Source organism: Ovis aries, chromosome 10, assembly GCF_016772045.2.
Source record: "Ovis aries strain OAR_USU_Benz2616 breed Rambouillet chromosome 10, ARS-UI_Ramb_v3.0, whole genome shotgun sequence".
In the NCBI taxonomy this organism is placed as follows: Eukaryota; Metazoa; Chordata; class Mammalia; order Artiodactyla; family Bovidae; genus Ovis; species Ovis aries.
In genome coordinates this window covers 33,196,750-33,216,477 of record NC_056063.1, presented here as the reverse complement: position 1 = coordinate 33,216,477, position 19,728 = coordinate 33,196,750, and the positions used below count along the sequence as shown (strand labels likewise).

At 45.6% G+C, this 19,728-nt stretch overlaps 1 protein-coding gene across 7 annotated transcripts in view; it reads left to right on the top strand.

Annotated features, from left to right (window-relative positions):
* Positions 1-18,625, top strand: part of WASF3 (WASP family member 3) — a 74,746-nt gene extending 56,121 nt beyond the window's left edge. For 6 of the 7 annotated variants that reach the window (XM_042254874.2, XM_042254869.2, XM_042254873.2 and 3 more), the window contains 6 exons: positions 317-470; positions 4,130-4,247; positions 8,365-8,540; positions 12,594-12,857; positions 14,394-14,761; positions 15,570-18,625. In XM_042254874.2, coding sequence (XP_042110808.1) covers positions 337-470; positions 4,130-4,247; positions 8,365-8,540; positions 12,594-12,857; positions 14,394-14,761; positions 15,570-15,727 — 1,218 coding nt within the window. In that variant the 5' untranslated portion in view covers positions 317-336 and the 3' untranslated portion in view covers positions 15,728-18,625. Of the gene's footprint in view, positions 1-316; positions 471-4,129; positions 4,248-8,364; positions 8,541-11,617; positions 11,785-12,593; positions 12,858-14,393; positions 14,762-15,569 lie in introns of all 7 variants that reach the window. The other variant, XM_015098172.4, reaches the window with a different exon arrangement.
* Positions 18,626-19,728: the final 1,103 nt, after the last annotated feature.

The following is a 19,728-nucleotide window of genomic DNA, read 5'->3' as shown; positions in this document are numbered from 1 at the left end:
CTGTGTGGTTTCTGAGAAATGCTATTTAAGTAAAGAATGGTGCACTCATAATTAGGCTCAATGAAATCATTATATTGCCACAAAAGAAGGAAAGACATGATTTATAGAGATAACTATTGTTTATCAGAGGGAGGGGTTGTGCATCCTCGTAAGCATGATTTTAAATGAACAATAATAGATATTATTCTGCTAGCGTAGATGTTATATATTCGGCTATTCTAGGAGATGTTTATGATTGTGAATCAAATTATGCTTGTTTCTAAACGGTTCAAAATCTTCCCACATAACCTGACTTGGGGGACTTTTCTCTAAACAGTGTCACTACAGGATATCAACATGAAAAAAGCTTTCAAAAGTTCCACAGTCCAAGACCAGCAGGTGGTTTCAAAGAACAGCATTCCTAATCCTGTTGCTGACATTTACAACCAGAGCGATAAACCACCTCCTCTGAACATCCTTACACCGTACAGGTAGGTCTTCCACTTCCAGGTGCGTCCCCAGAGCTTCTCAGGTAAGTAAGTTGAGAGAGGTGGGCAGTGTGGTGAAAACATCTTTTCAGACTTTGAGAATAATCACTGCAGTGTTATCCAGGATGAAATTGGGCTTCCCAGGTGGCATAGATGGTAAAGAACCCGCCTGCCAATGCAGGAGATGCAGGAGACACAGGTTCGATCCCTGGGTCAGGAAGATGCTCTGGAGAAGGAAAAGACAACCCACTGCAGTGGGTTCTCGCCTGGAGAATTACATGGACAGAGGAGCCTGGCGGGCTACAGTCCTTGGGGTCACAAAAAAGTCAACTCTTAGCGACTCAACAACAAAAACAACCACGATGACATTAGTGATTTACAGAATTGCTAAAGTTTGAGTATTTCAAAATGCAGATAAGCTTACCAAGGGAAGTGTGAGCTCTGATGTTAGCTTTCAGATGCAGATACCTTGAGTAGAAGATGGCACATTACATAGTAATGGTGTGTGATTGTGTTGATCCTCACGTTCAAAGTCAAGTTTAAAGGAGTTGCATAATTCATCTCTAATGCAGCCAAGTACCTGTCTCAGCATTTCAGCCCTGCAGACATGTGTTATTTAATTCAGAAACGTGTGTTCTGCAGCGTTGGGGTTTCTAAGAGTGAGTACAGAATCAAGAAGGTAACCTTTCATTTGAATTGGTAGGACGCACTATCAGGACCAAACTTCCTAGAAAAAGATCGAAAAATAAATTGTACAAAAATTATTATGAAGACGCTGAAAATGCTCTTCAGAACTCCTCTCCGACCTGCTGCCGCGTCACTGAGTTCTTTCCTGTTTCCATGTATTGGGTTGGCTGAAAGGTTCATTTGGGTTTTTTGGAACAGTTACAGGAAAACCCGAATGAACTTTTTGGCCTACCCAGTAAGTCTCTGTTCATCCCGTCTCTCACTCCGTGTAGAGCTCACTCCTCAGCCTCTGATGAGCTCAGACTGGTGGGGGTGGTCCTCGCGGCCCCCCAGGATTAGCTCCCCCGGGGGGTGCCCCCGCCTTCCTGAATTCACTGAGTCCCCCACATCCGTTACTGCTCTCCTGGGTCTGGTGGCCCTTCTCAGGCAGCGCCCAGGGGTTTCCTTGGTCTGAATTCCTGTCCTTTCTCAGGATCCAAAAGGAAATGTTTGGACCTGTCCTTTATTGCAGCTCTGCTTGGAAAGTAATCGTTCAGACTGCATCCCTTTCTGCAGCATGGACCGAAAGATGCTCCAGAAAATGGAACAGGGATTCCATGGAAGCTGTGATGGGAGTGGATCAGGATACCACATTTTTCTGTGAAACAAATATATGTTTCTGGAGTCTTTAGATACTCAACTTAAAGATTAATAGTAGTATTGTAAACCTAATTTTTTTTAACCTTTTAAAAATTTATTTTTAATTGAAGGATAATTGCTTTATAATACTGCGTTGGTTTCTGCTGTACATCAACAGGAATCTGTCATAGGTGTACACATTTCCCCTCCCTCTTGAACCTCCCTCCTGCCTCCCACTCTACTGTATGTAAAATAGATAGCCGGTGGGAATTTGTCATGTGACTCTGGGAACTCAAACCGTGGCTCTTTGACAAGCTAGAGAGGTGAGATGGGGTGGGAAGCCTAATGTTTTAACTTGTGAAATTGCTTTTGTTCAGCAGATATTTTTCTGGGGGCAATTTCAGCTTTATTTATTCCAGAGCGATGAGAACTTACTAAAATTTTCCTAAGAAACCTCACTAAATATTTTGTTATAAAGGGAAAAAGAAACCCAGAAAACTCAGTGAACCACTCATATTTGACTAATCAAGATCATGATTAAATATTTGTGGTGGTTAAAATTTTTAGTTGCATAAAAATAAATTGATGCTCATATATATTGTGTATATTCAGTTTTACGGAAAAGAAAAATGTGTTTTAATAATGTGTTTAAAAATAGTCATGCCATCTCAAATCTACTTTTTATTAATACAGAAATATTTGGGGTAGGAAAAAACACAAACTTCTGCAATTGGATTTAAATATGACAGTGACAACACAGTTTTAAATAAGTACAGTGTGACTGAAAAGTCAAGTGTTTAGTTGCGATGAACATAGAATATTTCTGCTTATATTCTGGTCTCAAGGTTAACGTTTGCTAAGTTATTATACATATTTGTTCCATTAAGTAGTAACTTCTCATCAAAGTATTAGCTCCACTTTTGAAAAAAGAAGATGCATTTTATACATTTTTAAATGGCAGCAAGTTGCTGCTCAGTTTTTCTATGTCCTCACCTATATTGACGACCTGTATATTCCGTAGTATCTTAGGGGAGTTTATATTTTTCACAACAATGTTTTCATTAAAATCCCAGTAATGCAGGTTGCTTGTCACTTAGGAAATTGGGAAGAGAGAGGATTTTAAATGACTAGAGATTGAAGTACACAGTGAGTTGTGCTGGTTTGTTAGCGACTGTCAGGCAGAGATCTGCCAGACCACCCTCCTGAGAGACTGGCTTATCATTTGATGCTGAGAAGCTTAGAGAACCCGGCATAGCAGGGACTTCAAGACCAGTTTCCCACGAGTAATTCACGTCACTTTGTTTGACTACTGGGCCACAAACTCTTCCCTATACTTATTTCTCTGATTTTTTTTTTCTTTCTCTGTATGCATCAAATGACTACTTGAAATGCTCTCTTTAAGTGAAAAGGTTTTTCTTCCTCTTGAAAGTAATATATAGGTCACATACTCTTTTTAAAGCATTAGCAGATAGAGTGTTCATGTCTTAACATGAGTATTTTGAGCTTTGCTCTCTGTTGATGTATATTACAACTTTGGGTCCATGTTGGCTGCATTTTATTGACTTTCTGATGAATGAGTAGCATATAAAGACTTGAAATATTTTTTAATATATAGTAATTATAGCAGTTCTTGAAAACTAAATAGCTGCAAGTGAATTTTCTTTGTGAGTTACTTCCATTTAAAACCCTGGAGATGGGAATGGCAACCCACTCCGGTATTCTTGCCTGGTGAGTTCCATGGGCAGAGGAACCCGGCAGGTTACAGTCCCAGGGGTCACAACGTGACGTGACTGAGTGACTAACACTTTCACTTTCCATCTGGAGAGTATCTAGGTCATCACTTTCTATCCTAGTTACGTTTATGTGCCGTGAATATTCTGCTTCTTTCCTAATTGAATTACAGATGTTGGGCAAACCTGATTTTTAAAAAGACAGAGTACTTGCTAATTTTTATCCAAAGAGCCTTGTCACTGCAGAATAGAAGTGAACATATATGTGCTAAGAAATCCATCCGTCTCTATATATAGCCCCCATTGGAGTAAGCAGAACATACCTTGAAATAATTGTGGTATTAAATATTGCTGTTTATGAGCCATATTGTGATTTTGGGTAGCATTTTTCTAAATCTAAATATGCAAGAGTAGTTTTTACTTAATTATTCTAGAAAAAACTGCTGTTACTGCATGTTCACACATTTTTTTCAAATAAGGAAAATTGGGAGACTTCAGAGAGTATAGGATAGAACAGATTCCTCATGCAGATGTTATCTCGAGAGTTTAAATGAACGTTAATAAATACTCCATATGAAAATACACAACCTTTTTTTCCCACCTGACTTGTAATACATTGATTTACAGAGATGATAAGAAGGATGGGCTGAAGTTCTATACTGATCCTTCCTATTTCTTTGACCTCTGGAAAGAAAAAATGCTACAAGACACAGAAGACAAAAGGAAAGAGAAAAGACGTCAAAAGGTAAAGAATTCAAGTAGGGGAAGTGTTCATATAAATGTGTAATTGAGATGCTTGCTTAGAAATTAGAGATTTAAAAATCAGTACATTTTTTAAACAGTTGAGATGTTGGGTTTTGTGCTGAAGTTTTTTAGAGGTTGCATTCTTCACGTGAAGATACCATTCAATCTAACACAGTAATACAGTACTACTGTCAATAAATTCTATTGATTTATTCTCTAAAACTTGCTTTGCTTTCATAAAAGTAGTGGCAAAAATTTCAGTTTTGTTTGTCACTACGTTTTATAACTTTTCTCTTGCACTTTCAAATTTCATAAAGCAGTCCACCTTCCATATCAGTTAGAATTATCTGCTTTTGGCATTTTTAACATTATTAATTATTGGCCTGCCACCTAACTGAAATTAAGACCTTGGTGAGAGAGGTTCGTATTGGATGGAAAAGCATGTGTGGTCAGCACACTGAGAGGATAGCGTTTCCTGAAGATGAGCTGCTTCCCTTTGGTGGGGTGGTCGTAGGCAGGAGAACTGAGGCACCTGCCTTGCAAACACTCTTAGAGGGACAAACCCACCCTCGGCTTCAGGAACTTCTGTTTTGAAAATTGTCCCTTTGGGGCCCAGAAATTAGACTTAAATGACTGAAAATCAGTTAATTCTCCAAAGGCGATTAGTTGCCAAGCCTTTTATATATGAACGATGTTTTAAAAAATGACCACCTAGTGTGTGAGTTAAGAGCTTGTTAGCATTTTGGGGGCTGGCTCCCTGGAGGTTTGAGACAACTCATAGGTGTACTGGCTCAGTAAGAGTGACAGTTCAGGATGGAAGAGGACTTGAGATTTGAAAACAGGATTCCGGAAAGGGAGCATGGCAATCGGTTGCAGACTGCAGGTGTGAAATGTTACCTCAAATCCTGGGAGGGAATTTCTCAGATTGTTACCTGTGTGCTCTTCTTGGAGCTTCCCAGGGGGCTCAGATGGTAAAGAATCCACCTGCAATGCAGGAGACCCAGGTTCGATCCCTGGGTCAGGAAGATGGGAAAACAGCATGGCAAGCTGCTCCAGTATTCTTGCCTGGAGAATCCTATTGGGGCAATTTAATGGGGAATCTTGGAAGCGTTGCTCGGTGTTCAAGTGGAGAAATATCCAAGGAGAGACACTGCTAAGGACTGAAGTGCAGAATGGGAAGATGCTGATCTCTCTAAAGAAGAACAAACAGAGATTTGAAGGCCTGTGGCTCTGAATCCCCAAACTTCCTCATGGCACCAGGGCAGAACCCCAAGACTTTATAAGTCCTCTCCTTTAAAGCATGCCTCATTTCAGATGGCCTCCCAGAATTCCCTCGAAGCAGCAGTGTTCATTTTGGCAAAAATATTTAACTTTTCCACCACTGTTCTTCAGGGGAAAGCAGTCCTAGTCGACTATGTGTGATTACCCTCTGTACAGAATTATTTGTCATTTCCTTGGTAGTTTAGTCTCATCCCGTGTGCCTCAAACACATAAAATTCTGATGAGAATTTCTCCTTCATTCATTTGTATAATGGTTCTGTTTTGAATGTCTTCTAAAGGCTGTGATGTAAAAGAAAGGACTGTCACCCTCATGGAGACGAGAGTTGAGTGGGGGAAACAAACATTAAAAAAAAAGTCATGCCATCCTCTGGAACTCATGAAGAGGGAAAGAAATTTGAAATTTTTAATACAAAATCTGCTTTCTATAGGAACAGAAAATGAGGCAAGGTAGCCTTCATTTCCCAGGATTCTAGAAACCCCAGGAGTCACACTCTTATTTGGAATGGATAAATCCATCTGAAGGAAGAATTAGTTTAGAAACTTTGGGTAGAAGACATCCATTGTTTCTGAACATGAACTTTACTTCGTTTGCTGGTGTAAAAACATTTTTTTAAGTCGTGCAGATAACGACGCTGGTGTCAGGCTGAAGTTGCAGAGCTGGAAAGTGAGGGATCGGGTAGCTTTGGGGGAGGTGGCAGCGGGAGGCGAGGTGACTGTGCGGGGAGGATGTGGAGAGTGGAGGAGGTCTGTCCCTGAGATACAGGGTCGGATAGAAGAGGCTGGCTGAGCAGAGTGAGTGTGTGCGTGGGGGTGGTGGGGTTTCAGGATGGAGGAGCATGCTAAATAGCAGCAGCTGAGATCATCCAGGGGTGAAAAGGAGCTGGGGACAGCCTTGGGGTCTTCATGTAGGCAGTGTAGCCAGGTGCAGATGTCTCTGGGTCAGTGTTATGTCATAGGCAGCTTGTGTGTGTGTGTGTGTGTATGTCGTGCATTGATGGGTAGATTGGAGGCTGAGCCATTGTAAAGAGAGTGGCAGGTACCACCACACTTGTCCCTACCCATGTCAGCATTCACCTCTTAGAAGTAAGGGTGATAGCTATTAATTAGTCAAAGACAGTGACTCTCAAGCAGGAGGTATGTTGGAATGCAGAGAAATCTCCCTCCTTTTCTTTCTCTTGATGGTAAAAGCATTCAGACAATACACGCCAGTTGTAAAATGCCCAAGCCATCCTGAAGTAAACACATGTGTTTAGAAAATTTGGAGGTGAGTTTCTCCCTTTCCCAGGTATTACTGTTCTCTGGTAACAGCTGTGCATTCATAATACAGGTGTACACATTTCACAAAGTATTTTTTATCCCTGGAATTGACCTGCAGACACAGACACAGACATATCCATATCGTGATATAATAAAGATATACTTTGGGACTTCCCTGGTGGCTCAGACGTCTGTCTACAATGCGAGAGACCCGGGTTCAATCCCTGGGTCGGGAAGACCCCCTGGAGAAGGAAATGGCAATCCACTCCAGTACTGTTGCCTGGAAAATCCCATGGACCGAGGAGCCTGGTAGGCTACAGTCCGTGGGGTCGCAAAGAGTAGAACATGACTGAGTGACTTCACTTCACTTCACTTTGTTCTTCTTAATAGTTGTATCATATTCCAAAGTTTGGATGCTTCATGAGCTGTTTACCAATTAATGAATTAATGAGTATTTAGGTTGCCTCTAAACTGTCACTGATACAGCACTATAGGGGGTGCCTGTACTCAGGTACATGTATTTCTTCAGGGTCATTTCCCAGCAGTGCAGTGTGGGCTTAAAATTTTGAAAGGTGCCACCCTCTTGCTCTTGACCCTCTCAGGACTGGACCAGTTTATGCCCCAGTAGGACTCCTCCAGTCAAGAAGATTATCGCTATTGTTATTATTGTCTTCATTTATTTAAAGTTTTAAAATGTAGTTTTTAATGGTTCCTTTCCGTTGACAGGAGCTCAGCTTGGGTGAGATCGCAAGCCCCATGAGGGCAGGCACCTGTCCTCTTTTGTTTGCCGTTCATACCTTCCGGGCTTGGCAGGTGCCCCGGCCATAGTGAACATCTTGTTACCTGGATTTGTTCATTGCAGAGCCACGTGTGGAGGGGTTGTTGGGGGGCGTAGGACTTCAAGGCTCATAGATCAGTTTCCCGAAGATCATCAGTTTCACGAGGGGAGCAGGAAGGACATACAAACACTCATGAAAGTAGTGTCCTCACCTTTAAAAAAGCACTTGCCTAGGACCCAAGTTATTTATTGAAGACATTTTTACTGGCAAAGTAGATCTGGAGCAGGAGTGAGAGGGAAGGTCAGTTCTTACCTTGTGTTTAGTTTGTGTTAAGCTGGGTGCAGGGTTCGCTCAAATATTCTGAAATAATCCTTTTGAAACTGAACACTTAAAATTATTTTGTGACAGATAATTATACATTAACAAGTCAGCAGTAAAAGGGTGGGAAACGATGTCTCTGTATGGAGCAAGTATTTCGTGTGTATAAAATAGATCTAGAAGTATCGTACACTGAAAAGAAGCTACATCTTAGTGAGGAGAGAATTCTTGACCAAAAATGATGGTAAGCAACCCTTGAAACTGCAGCACAGTAACTTATCCGTGTTGGTGTTCAGTCAGTAAGTGTCTGTTCTCTTGGTGGGGTCTGAGTTGGGCAAGGGTGTCAGGAGGCTCTCGAGCCGGGAGTGATGGAAAGGGGCCCCCCGTCTGCGCCTCAGGCTCACCGCTGCCATGGCAACCGCACTAACCTGCTCTTTTCCTTCCCTCTGTCTCGGCACGCTTGCCTTCCTCCTTGGACGTCAGGAGCAAAAGCGTATAGATGGCACAACCCGGGAGGTGAAAAAGGTTAGAAAAGCCAGAAACAGGCGCCAAGAATGGAATATGATGGCGTATGACAAAGAGCTTAGACCCGACACCAGGTTATCACAGAGTGCACACCACGGAGCGTCTTCTGAAGGATCCTTGTCCCCAGACACTAGGTGTGTGTGCGTGTCTGTGTGTGTGTGCGCGCGCGTGCATGCATGCATTGTGAGGGTGAGTGGGGCTTGGCTTCCCTGTAAGTGGAAACGTAGCACAGCTTTGTGTTTACATCGTCCACAGTGTGTTTCCAAACTTTCCTTAAAGATGAGTGTTGCATATGTTTTGAGTTTGAATTACTACTTTAGTTTTGTTTGATGTTGGGTTACTTTGTATCATTTTCCGTCTGTGACTTCACTTAATCATCCTGTTAATCTAGATGTACTGTTTTAACCTCGATTCTGAATTTGGGCTTAGTACTTGCCCGTGACTGGCATTTTCATTTTGATAATCATTTCATTCTTTCTCTGCCTCTTTTGCTTAGAATTTTGCTTTTCCCTTGCCACTTGGTATCTGAAACGATTGGTAGTGATTGATGTGATCAAGGAATAACTGCATTGTTCTTTTTGATAACCTTTCCAAAAGGGATGAACAAAGTTCCCCCCACCCTTCAGTTCGCTAATCTTACGTATTCTAATTGCAGGAGGAGAATTCTCTTAGGAATTTATTTTTAAAAATTGTTAGCAATTCAGTAAAACTATTTTCTTGCAGATGTGAAAGACATGGTCACTAAGCAGCATTTATCCCGAAAGGGCTTCACTGGACACGAAGAACTGACCAGTGATTGTAATTTACAGTTAATTTCGTATTTCTGCTTCTGTAAAGGTGGGCTCTTCCATCGGCATTTAAAAACGTGAATAGAGGATTCTTACATCAGCAGTCACCTGGACCTTGCAATAAATCTGTGTTTTAAGAAATATGTGTTAATCTCCGTGTTTAGCTCAGACTAATGTACAGAAGATGCCTAGTGCTCGGTGGGTACAGTTCCCATAAAGACACTTCCCCGCAAGGGCTGCCGGTCACTGACTGACGCAGGGTCTAGACTCGCCTGTACAAGCGGTTATCAGGTGACGATCTGACAATTCCTGGGGCTTTAACTGAGCTGTAGCCTCAAGTTTTAGTCTTGGTGTCAGTTTATCTCTGTAGAAAGTAAGGCTGAAGATATACTTCTGCTCATAGTTCTTTGGGTGAAAAGTACGTGAACTCAGCAGCTCCCAGGATGTCATATCTGCTGCTCCGTTTTCTCCAGCTAAGCTGTGACTGTTTATTCGTGCAAAACGTATACTTTGTAATATTCCATGCCTAAGTCTTTCCGTAGGTACAGATGGAAAAATGAATTTTTAAAAATCTCTCTGAATTAATCGATATTCATTCTGGAATCTGAGATTAGACTGTGCCATGTTGGGTATAAAATTGATGGATTCTAGCCCTTAAATTATTTTGAATACTTTTATTTTATGAAAGTATAACAGTTTTCTTATTATAAAATAAAATCAAATTTTTATATTTGGAAAAAATTATTCATAATTCTATTACCAGAGAAACCACTGTTTTTGTATTTTAGTGTGTTTCTTTTTTTGGTCTTTTTTCTGTACATGTGTATATTCAGACTTAATGAAATTGAAATCTGCCCTGTGTTATTTACCTTTTGATTTTATGTCTCATATTCATGGGCTTCTCTGGCGGCTCACAGAATAAAGAATCGCCTGCAGTGTGGGAGACCTGGGCCAATCCCTGGGTTGGGAAGAGCCCCTGGGGACGGGAATGGCTACCCACTCCAGTATTCTTGCCTGGAGAATCCCGTGGACAGAGGAGCCTGGTGGGCTACAGTCCATGGGATTGCAAACGGTCAAACACAACTGAGTGACTTTCACACATTCCCATTTTAAGTGTTATTTAGAAACATGATTTTTAATGGATGTACTCAGGGTAACCGAGGGAAATTTGAGCATTAAGTTTGATGGTATGTATATAATTTGTTCTTGTAAGTAATACATTTTCAGCTCATCACACAAACTAATGATAAGTTGTCACTCTCTCTGTAGATCATCAGGAATGGTTTGATTCTAAGCATATGTTTAGGATGAGCCTTGATGAAATGCTTGTCTCTGACTCCCCACATCGATCAGGAAGCAGGGTGCACCCCGGCCCCTGTGCTGTCCCCTTCCTCACCCTGTTCTGGGTGTTGCAGCTGCCTGACCCTTCATCGTAGCCACTCGACCCTGCCCTCCCGCAGAACCCCGAGGGCTTCATTTGCTTCTTCCACTGAGTCTCCACTGCTGACACTTCCTCCTGTCCCATCTCTTCTTCACTCTTCCACATTCTCTTTCCCCTAACAGATAACTCCTGGTGCCCCTGCAGCTTCAGGACCACCCGCCTGGGCCCACACGGGTGCCATCTCTCCTGGGGCTGATTCTGCCTTCCTGTTGGGGGGTCCTTTTCACTCAGCCATCACCTTCCTCCTCATCTCTTGTCCAGCCCGCCTGTATCCCCTGAACGGGGGCAGTGACACCTCGAGTGACGAGTCAGCCCCCTCTCCACTCCACCCCACCACCGTCACAGAGCCCTGCCCCCCAGGCACCTGCTGTAATTCCAGACATTGGGCATGCCCTGCTGCTTCTGTCTTCCATCCAGTTTTGTCCTCCATCGCCTCCATTCGGCCCTGTATCACCCCGAACCTTACAGAACAGAGCTCTGAATGGTGCCAGGATATTTCCAGCCCCGGCTCCTTGCCCCATCAGAAGCACTCCGTAGCCTGTAGATAAGTTTGTTTCCATTAGACAGTTGTACCCTAGCTATGACAGTTACCCATACAGGGCCACGCCCCCATCATCAGGGAATCCAGAGTTTCAGGTATTTACATTTTTAAAATACGCTAAAACTAAAAACAGGTCAGATTCTTCCCCCACTGACAGTATTTTTAACTCCTTTGCCAACAGTTGGGCAAATTGCCAACAGTTGGCATTGTTCAAAAGACAGTCGTACGCACACCGTAATGTACAGTTCATACTGCAGTTAGGGAAAAAGGAAGTGAGTTACAAACTATGTTTATACTGCAATTAGAGAAGAAAAAAGGAGAGGAAAAAAAAAAAAAACAGTAGTCTTTTGCCATTTAGAGAACTTTTCTACGCAGTGATATCCCAGGGAAGCTGCTGTCTGAATTCCAAAGACCCGACGTGTGTTTGCCTCTTCCCTTCAGAGAGAGAGACACAAGCTGAATCCCAACAGAAGCCAGCAGATAAGTGTGAGAAAAGTCAGGACCAGAAGAGAAGAGTGGGAGAGAAGGAAGATGGGCATTGAGTTCATGAGTGACGCGAGGAAGCTGCAGCAGGCGGGGGGCGCGGCAGAGCACCGGACGCCCGCCGGGTTTGTGGTTCCGCTTGCTCCGGGTCCCAGCCCCCACGGCCCCCTGCTTCGGCGTCACGAGAGGATGCTCTGCCCTGTACTGACCACACGTCCCATAACCCGGGCGACTAACGCCCTGCGGCGCTGCCCAGCCCTCCCCACCCCCAGCGGTATCCCCAGGGTCCCAGCATTCTTCTGAACTCTGCCAACTAACACGGAGATGCGTGCATCCTTTCAGAGTCTCTCTCTCCCTCGAGCCTTGGAGGCAGCAAGAGGGCTTCTGCCTGCGGCACTGTGTTCCTTCTCTCTCTTTTGGCCATAAATATATCTCTCCTGTTCAAGAAAACTACCACTCACCTCATTCTTGACTTCTTTCTCTGTTCTTACCGTTCATTTTTTTCTTTTCCGATTCATCTGCCATTTGTTAAGGTCTAGTTATACGCTGTCAGTTTAATCACCACTGAAATCTTCCACCTTGGATGCCGTTTTCAAGTTCAACGCCCTGTCTTGGAGGCTCCTGTCTTACAAACGTGTCCGCTTCGATGCTGTGAAGGGGGCTGTGCTGTCTGTCGCTTGTCCGTCTGTCTGACCACGCACTTCACAGCTGTGGCTCTGAAACCACATAACCCTGGAGCTTTGCCGCTAAAGTCATGATTGCATTGTGCTTGGAAGCTCTTGTGGGCCTCGACCTTGTCGATAGTACAGGGAATAAGCGTGTGATTTCTGTGCCTTGGCCGTGTTCTGATTTAAATGTTCGCTGATGCCTGGTGGCGGCGGGGAGGTCTTCTTAACTGATGCCTCTTTCTCCCACCCCTGGCTCTGGCCTGCAGGTCCCACGCATCGGATGTCACGGATTACTCGTACCCGGCCACCCCCAACCACTCTCTGCACCCGCAGCCCGGGACCCCTTCCTACGGAGCAGGTGACGCGCCACCCCACGGGCCGGCAGCCCAGGCCCCCGAGCACGAGTTCCGGCCCCCATCAGCCTCAGCCCGGCACCTGGCCCTGAACAGGCCCCAGCAGCCCCCACCGCCCCCACCGCAGGCCGCGGAGGGCCCCCAGGCCCCCGCACCCATGGCCCCAGCCGACTACGGGTAAATACCCCATCCTGGGCTCACTCTGGGGCTCGCCATTGCATGGGGGTCTTGCGGGTGGGTGATGAGGAATTGTCACTGAATAACCTGGAGAAGGAAGTGGCAACCCTCTCCAGTATTCTTGCCTGGGGAAGTCTATAGACAGAGAAGCCTGGTGGGCTACAGTCCATGGGGTCACAAAGAGTCGGACATGACTGAGGGACTAAGCCAAACTGAGCCAAACTCTGGAGGCTAGGATGCAGCCAGGAATGAGCGGGTACAGATACCGTCCGTTATGAGAAACTCTTGTGTTAGGAAAGGCAGGGTCACGCTGCTCCCCTTTTATTACACATAAGCCTCAGGTTTGTGTCTATGTCCGTGAACACACATTACCTTTATGTTTGAATGACTGAGCCAGGGCCTTGGCAAAGGACGACGTGCCAGTTTTGTGAGCGGGTCCCAAACGCTCCAGAGAATCCGAATCTCAAAGGAATCAACGATAATATGCAACACAGGACTTCTTAGACTTGGATGCATGTAACCTTGGCTGCTGCTGCTGCTAAGTCACTTCAGTCGTGTCCGACTCTGTGCGACCCCATAGACGGCAGCCCACCAGGCTCAACCTTGGCCTCTGGGCACCCAAATATCATTTTGCCACCAAGTCCTGTTGTTTTGTGTCATTTGGGGAAAGTTCAAACATCTCCTAAAAAAGATCCTCATGTTAGGGGCTTATTAAGTTAAGCACCACCTATATTTTGGTAAGCGGTCTTTTTGGCTTAAGCTCAGTCTTTCAAGAGTTTAGTCCCTCCCAGTCAGTGCCCAGGCAAGTTGAACACGTGTTTCCACGGACAGGGTTTTCTCCACAGTGGAGCAGCGAGGGTGGCGCTCTAAACGAACATCCCTCAGCCTCCAGAGGTTTTCTCTCCGACCGCAGGGTCTTAGACTGTCCCTGCAATTTGGTTCTTTGTAACTCAGGGTTCCCACAGAGTGTTCCGAGGCTCTGAGTGTCAGGCAGAGAGAGTTTGTGGTCCAGTTGGTTTGGAAAACCCTCAGCTAAATAGAACCCTGCAGATTTCTTGGCTGGAGGGGTTTTCAAAGCTTTGGATGTTCTGATGGGCTTTGTGGGCTTTGGGGAATTTCCATGGGGACGGGATGCAAAATACAGAATTTGCCAATCTCATTGGCCCCAGAACCCTTCTAAGACAGATTTCCAAGCACCTTTTCTGAAATGCCCCCTGTAACGATGCCTTGTCCTGCCTTCTTCGCGCTGCAGTCAGCTGTCCAGCGCTCCGCAGACATCACCTTTTCCAGTGGTTATCATTTGGTGCACGTCAGCAGACCATCTTGAATCCCATCACAGTGACTTGTGATGACCTGTGGTCCAAAGCATGTTTGTTTGCGTCCTGCAGTGTTTCACATGGCAGCGTGGGCGTTTTCTGGGGTGGGGGCGGGGTGGGGGGGTGGAGGGGGGTGGTCTGTCCCTGAAGTGGGGGAGACCCTCCGAGGATGGGACCACCCATTGGTCTGTAGTGATTCTTTGCTTCCTGTTTCCGCCAGGATGCTGCCGGCTCAGATCACGGAGTATTACAGCCCCTCAGGACCCCCGCCGCCCCCGCCCCCACCTGTGATCCCCTCCGCACAAACTGCTTTCGTCTGCCCCCTCCAGATGCCCCTGCAGCCCCCCTTCCCGGCCTCCGCCGGCTCCGCCTACGCTGGCCCTCCCCACCCTCCCTCCAGTGGGCTTGTGGTCACCGCCCCGCCGCCCCCGGGTCCCCCGCCACCCCCGCCTGGCCCTCCAGGTGCCGGCTCGTCGCTCTCCTCCTCCCCAATGCACGCCCCCCCGGGGGCCGAGGCCAAGAGGCAGGAGGCGGTGCAGCCGCCAGTCAGCGACGCCCGCAGCGACCTGCTCGCCGCCATCCGGATGGGTGAGTGCCCGTCCCAGGACAGTGGCCCACCAGCCATGGCCTCCTTGACTTCCAGCAGCTCCAACCTCCACCAGATGGCCTTTAGGAGAGGGTGACAGGAGCCTCATTTGGTTTTCTTTTCTTTTCTTTTTTTTTTAACAGCAGATGTGTTTTTTCAGCGCCAAGTAAACACGGTGATAAAGCACTGAGAATTCAGGAAAGCTTTACTTGACTAGGAATAGATTATAAAAACGGTCATCAATTAATTGGATCTTCTTTTGTTCACTGCATCTTACTCTAAGGTCAAAAGTATAAATTAAAGAAAATGAGCTCCTGTCAGTGATCTACTTTTTCAGACTAATTTTTCATATCTAGGATATGTCTTAGACTTTTCGTATTTTTAGTTTGATGTGCCAGTGAGCTGCAGGCTGACCAGGAGTATGATCTTCACGATGGAAACACTCATGTTGGCACAATTGTCCCAGTACAGGGGGCCACCGGAAACCTTGAAACAGCCTCTGGTGGCCGGTGGCTACCTGGTTGGGCTGTGCTGCTCTAGAATGTTCTTTCTCGGTGCTCATGTGCACTGGAATCGTAACTGACTATCTTATATTTCAACACATCACTATGGAATGTCACGACTTCTATACATTTTATTTTTTTTCTTGGTCCTGTAACATCTATCTCCCAAGCATTTCCTGTCCAGTTTCTAAAACGTTTTATGCCAGCATCAGTAGGCCAAAAAAAGTCTAATAGGCTTGTTGGTCCGTCTCTCTTTAATCGGAGCGAGCAGAGGGATTGCATTCTGAGCCGCGTCTCTTGTCTCTAGGGATTCAGCTGAAGAAGGTGCAGGAACAGCGGGAGCAGGAGGCCAAGCGCGAGCCGGTGGGCAACGACGTGGCCACCATCCTGTCCCGGCGCATCGCCGTCGAGTACAGCGACTCGGACGACGACTCGGAGTTCGATGAGAACGACTGGTCCGACTGAGACGGGTGCCCAACGGGCGGGGCCGGGCCGGGGGGGTGGGGCGTGTCGACGATGTCAGTGGTCCCAGCACCCAGATAGTGGTATTATAATCCCGTAGCTTAGCCACTTTTGTATCAATAATGTGAGATTGCTTTTGCACATCACAAAACTTCTGGGTTTTTTCAGTATTTACTGTGTAATACTTAAGTGCCACTAAACATAGCAAACCGTGCTGCACACGAGGAAATAACGCTGTAACTATCGCATCGTCCTGAAAACAGCCTCTTGCTTCTTTCTCTCGGCCACTAAACACGTTTAGTGCCGTTTGGGTTCACGCTCCTTGATCATGAAAATCCTGCAGACTTGCTGTGTGTTTGTGAAGCTGCCTGTTGTCAGGTCTCTGCGAGATTCACGACTGTGCGACAGACCAGTGTCTTCCAATTAGTAACTTTTTTTTTTTTTTAATGTGTTTCAGAAGAAGTTGGTTCTCAAGAGAAAGATTTGACAAGTAGGAGGCTCAGCTGTCTGAGCCTGCACTGTCATGGCCCAGCGGCCTCTGTCTGTCTGGAGGCTCTGTTCAAGAACCTCATTTTCTCTGCTGACCTTGTGAAACGTGAACTTGGCCCTTCTCAGGCAGGATCCCTCACGGGCGTTCATGGAGTCAGTGCTTGCTGGTGGTTTCTGTAGGAGGTTTTAGCAGCACAGTAGGAAGGAAAGTGGAGAACGGCCCTTTTTCCTTTGGGGTCGTCGGGGACGGGGGTTGCACTCAGCACCCTTGGCGGCCCCTGGAGCTGGGGAACCAGCCCATATGGACCTGGGAACAGAGCCCGTACAACTTCTCTCCCAGAACCACATCCCAGGTGGGCCCACGTGGAGGCCTTGGAGCCACAGAGAAGGCTCCAGGTGGCACCTGGCCCCACCTGATCTTGAGTTCCGAGAGCTTCATTTAGGTGAAAGGAGACTGTCGCATCTTTTTTGCCTTCCCTGGTGCTGTGGCCAGTTAGGGACCCAGCCCTCAAAGCACATGTGTTCCTCTCCCACTCGGTCGTCGGCACACCACCCTTGACCAGGTACCCCGGGGGAGGGTCAACCCTTCCTTATCCCTTCCCACGTGATGACAGGTGAGCCCAAGCGGGTCTTCCTGTTCAAGACAAACTGCTAGGAAATTCATGAACGAGAACTTAGATTCTGTAATGCTGGGTGAAGGTGAACTGTTTGTTTGAAAGAAAAAAATACCCCAGGCTTTGATCTCAGGTGTAACTTCACAGATGTACAAAGACACTTTACCCCCGAGCAGTTCTGACTTCTCTGCCATGTAAAACTCGGGTCCTAGTGATGCTCAGTTGTGACCAAGGAACCTGTGGCTAAAACAATGTTTGGGTGGACGGTAGGATGTCAGCAGGACCCTGACTGCCGCGGGTGGGGGTGTGGTTACTGAGTTCTCCCCAGGAAGCTGCTGCTCCACCATCACATCTCTGTCCCTGAGGGACACCTACGGGCTGTGGAAGGTCCCGGTCATCCTGTGAGGGCTGCCTGACGGGCCTTGAGTCACCTAGGCTGGAACTCGAGACGAGCCTCAGATCTGTGTGACCCTTGTTTCCAAGCGCCCAGGCCAGGTTGTCTGAGTCTTTTCAGCCAGAACCAGCTGTTCAGGCACATGCTTGCTGGCGCTCCTCACCATGCTGTGTTGCCTCTGAGTACTTACAATGAACTCCTCAGTTCCTCTCTTTTAAATTCTCTCTTTTTCTCCAGTGCAGAGGCCAGCTGAGTTGGCATTTTTCTTGGGACTTTTACCAATTGTGGTCATATTTTGTCTTTCTTTACAGTATTTTGTCTTTAGTGTTACTTTTGGATACGGAAGCACCTGTGTCCTTCTAGAACCTATGTTTGGTAAATCTTTTTTTTTTTTTTGTAATGTCCCTTCTGTCCTCAGGATGGAGAGAATGCATAAAGCTACTATCCGTGTCAGGATTTCTTCTATTTATATCTTATCACAGTAAAATTAGTGGCACTTTATACATATTCATGAGCCTGTTAAGTATTGGTTGTCTTCCTGTAGTTTAATCAACAAGTTATTTTCAACTTGATGTTCTGACCAGTGAAAATGCTTTTGCCCTGATGTGTTATGTAGCCTCTAAGAGAATGGAAAAGGACTAAAATCCATTTTAGATTATTTTTCGCAGTATTTTTCTCAGCACTGATTTATTCTAAAAATGAAATCCAGACTTTTTCTAATACGATAGCACATGAAAAGGAAAAAGTGACTATTTTGAACTGTCCATTTTCATTTTCAAGAAATATTTACGAGATAAATGGAGAAAAACATTTAAACACATACTTCCTATCTATGGATTTTACATTTTAAAGTAAGCTCTATGTTGTAAGGTTATTTTTTTGTTTAGTCTAATTTCTTACAAGCTTTTTCTCAAGTCATGGATCAGGCAGAGGGATGAGAAGAAGACTCAGAACCACCCATTAACTGCACGCATATGACGTAGTCAATTTTCTGTTGTTTAGCCCTAAAACCATAAGATTTGATCACTTCTGTTTTTCTTCAGAAAAAGTATACTGTTGGAGAATTAGCATTTTCAATTCAGTAAATTTTTAGAATGTCTAAATCTTTTCTGAGCACCACGTGGCTAGATTGTGAAAGTTTTGTAATAATTTGCAGCTGAAATTCATGATACATTTTCATCCATTGAAGACTCATGGGAATGTATCAGCCAGAGTAGCAAGTAATTTTTGTTTTCTAAACCAGAGTCTGTCACCTTGCAGTATTACCAATGCTGTTGTACACTGAATTTAAAGTGGTATTAAAAAAAAAAAAAACTCCTGGTAAACAATTTTTATCTGTTTGTATATCTTACTATAGATTATGTACAAGTAACATCTAAATAAAATTACACTTTTAACCCTAAACAGTTTTGCTTATTATGGCAGTCTTGTATGGTTAACCTTTTGGGGTGGGGGTAGAAATTGGGGCTTGGTGGGGTTTTTAATTAGCCTTTCCATTATTCCCTGGTGGCTCAGATGGTAAAGTGTCTGACTGCGATGCGGGAGACCTAGGTTTGATCCCTGGGTTGGGAAGATCCCTGGAGAAGGAAATGGCAACCCACTCCAGTACTCTTGCCTGGAAAATTCCATGGATGGGGAGCCTGGTACAGTCCATGGGGTCGCAAAGAGTTGGACACGACTGAGCGACTTCACTTTCGCTTTCCATTATTAGATAATAAAAGATACTGCTCGGATGCCATTTAAATTTCTACACAGTTTTTGTGTAGACAAGAATTGAGGTTGGTTCTGCGAGTGACTTGGGAAAGAACTGGTATAGTTTGAAAATGCCATTCCCGGAGCAGGAAGCAACCTGTCCAGGAGACTTTGGCATCTTAACCACATCTAGTCTCAGTCATAGTGACTGATATTCTGGAGCATTGGGAGCTTCTGAGATGCTTCCATCTTACTCCTTAAAATGACCCTTTGAAAGGGGGCGTTCTCCCTGTTTCCTGTGTGAGAGAACAGAGTGAAGCTAAGCTGCTGGCTGGGGAAGGTTTCTGATGGACCTGCACTGCATGTGGGGGCAGCGCCGCAGGGGATTGTGACATTTGAGGTCGGGGGGCAAGAGCAGCCACCTTAGGGGGAGCAGGCTGGCATCTGGCTCCTGTGGCCGCTGCTCTGAGCTGGCTCTCCACACGCTGTGTTCTGCGAGGACTCTGGTCATCTGTGTGTCTGAGCCCCAGCACGGCCCCGAGTCTTCCACAACAAGCAGCTCCTTGTGGACTGATTGGATAGATGGTGGATTTCCGAGTTACTTTCTTACCAAAAGTTAGCTGTTTGCAATTTTTAAAATACGAAGCATTTTGCCAGGTACTCCGTATTTCCTCTTTATTAGCACTTGTCCCTAGATGCCTGGCTTCCACTCTCTTTACGTTGCATCCTCCAGCAGCTGGGCCTCAGCAGGGCAGACGGGGGGCATCGTATTTACTGTTACAGACTGTTTGTCAAGCAACAGTGCCTGGCACTTC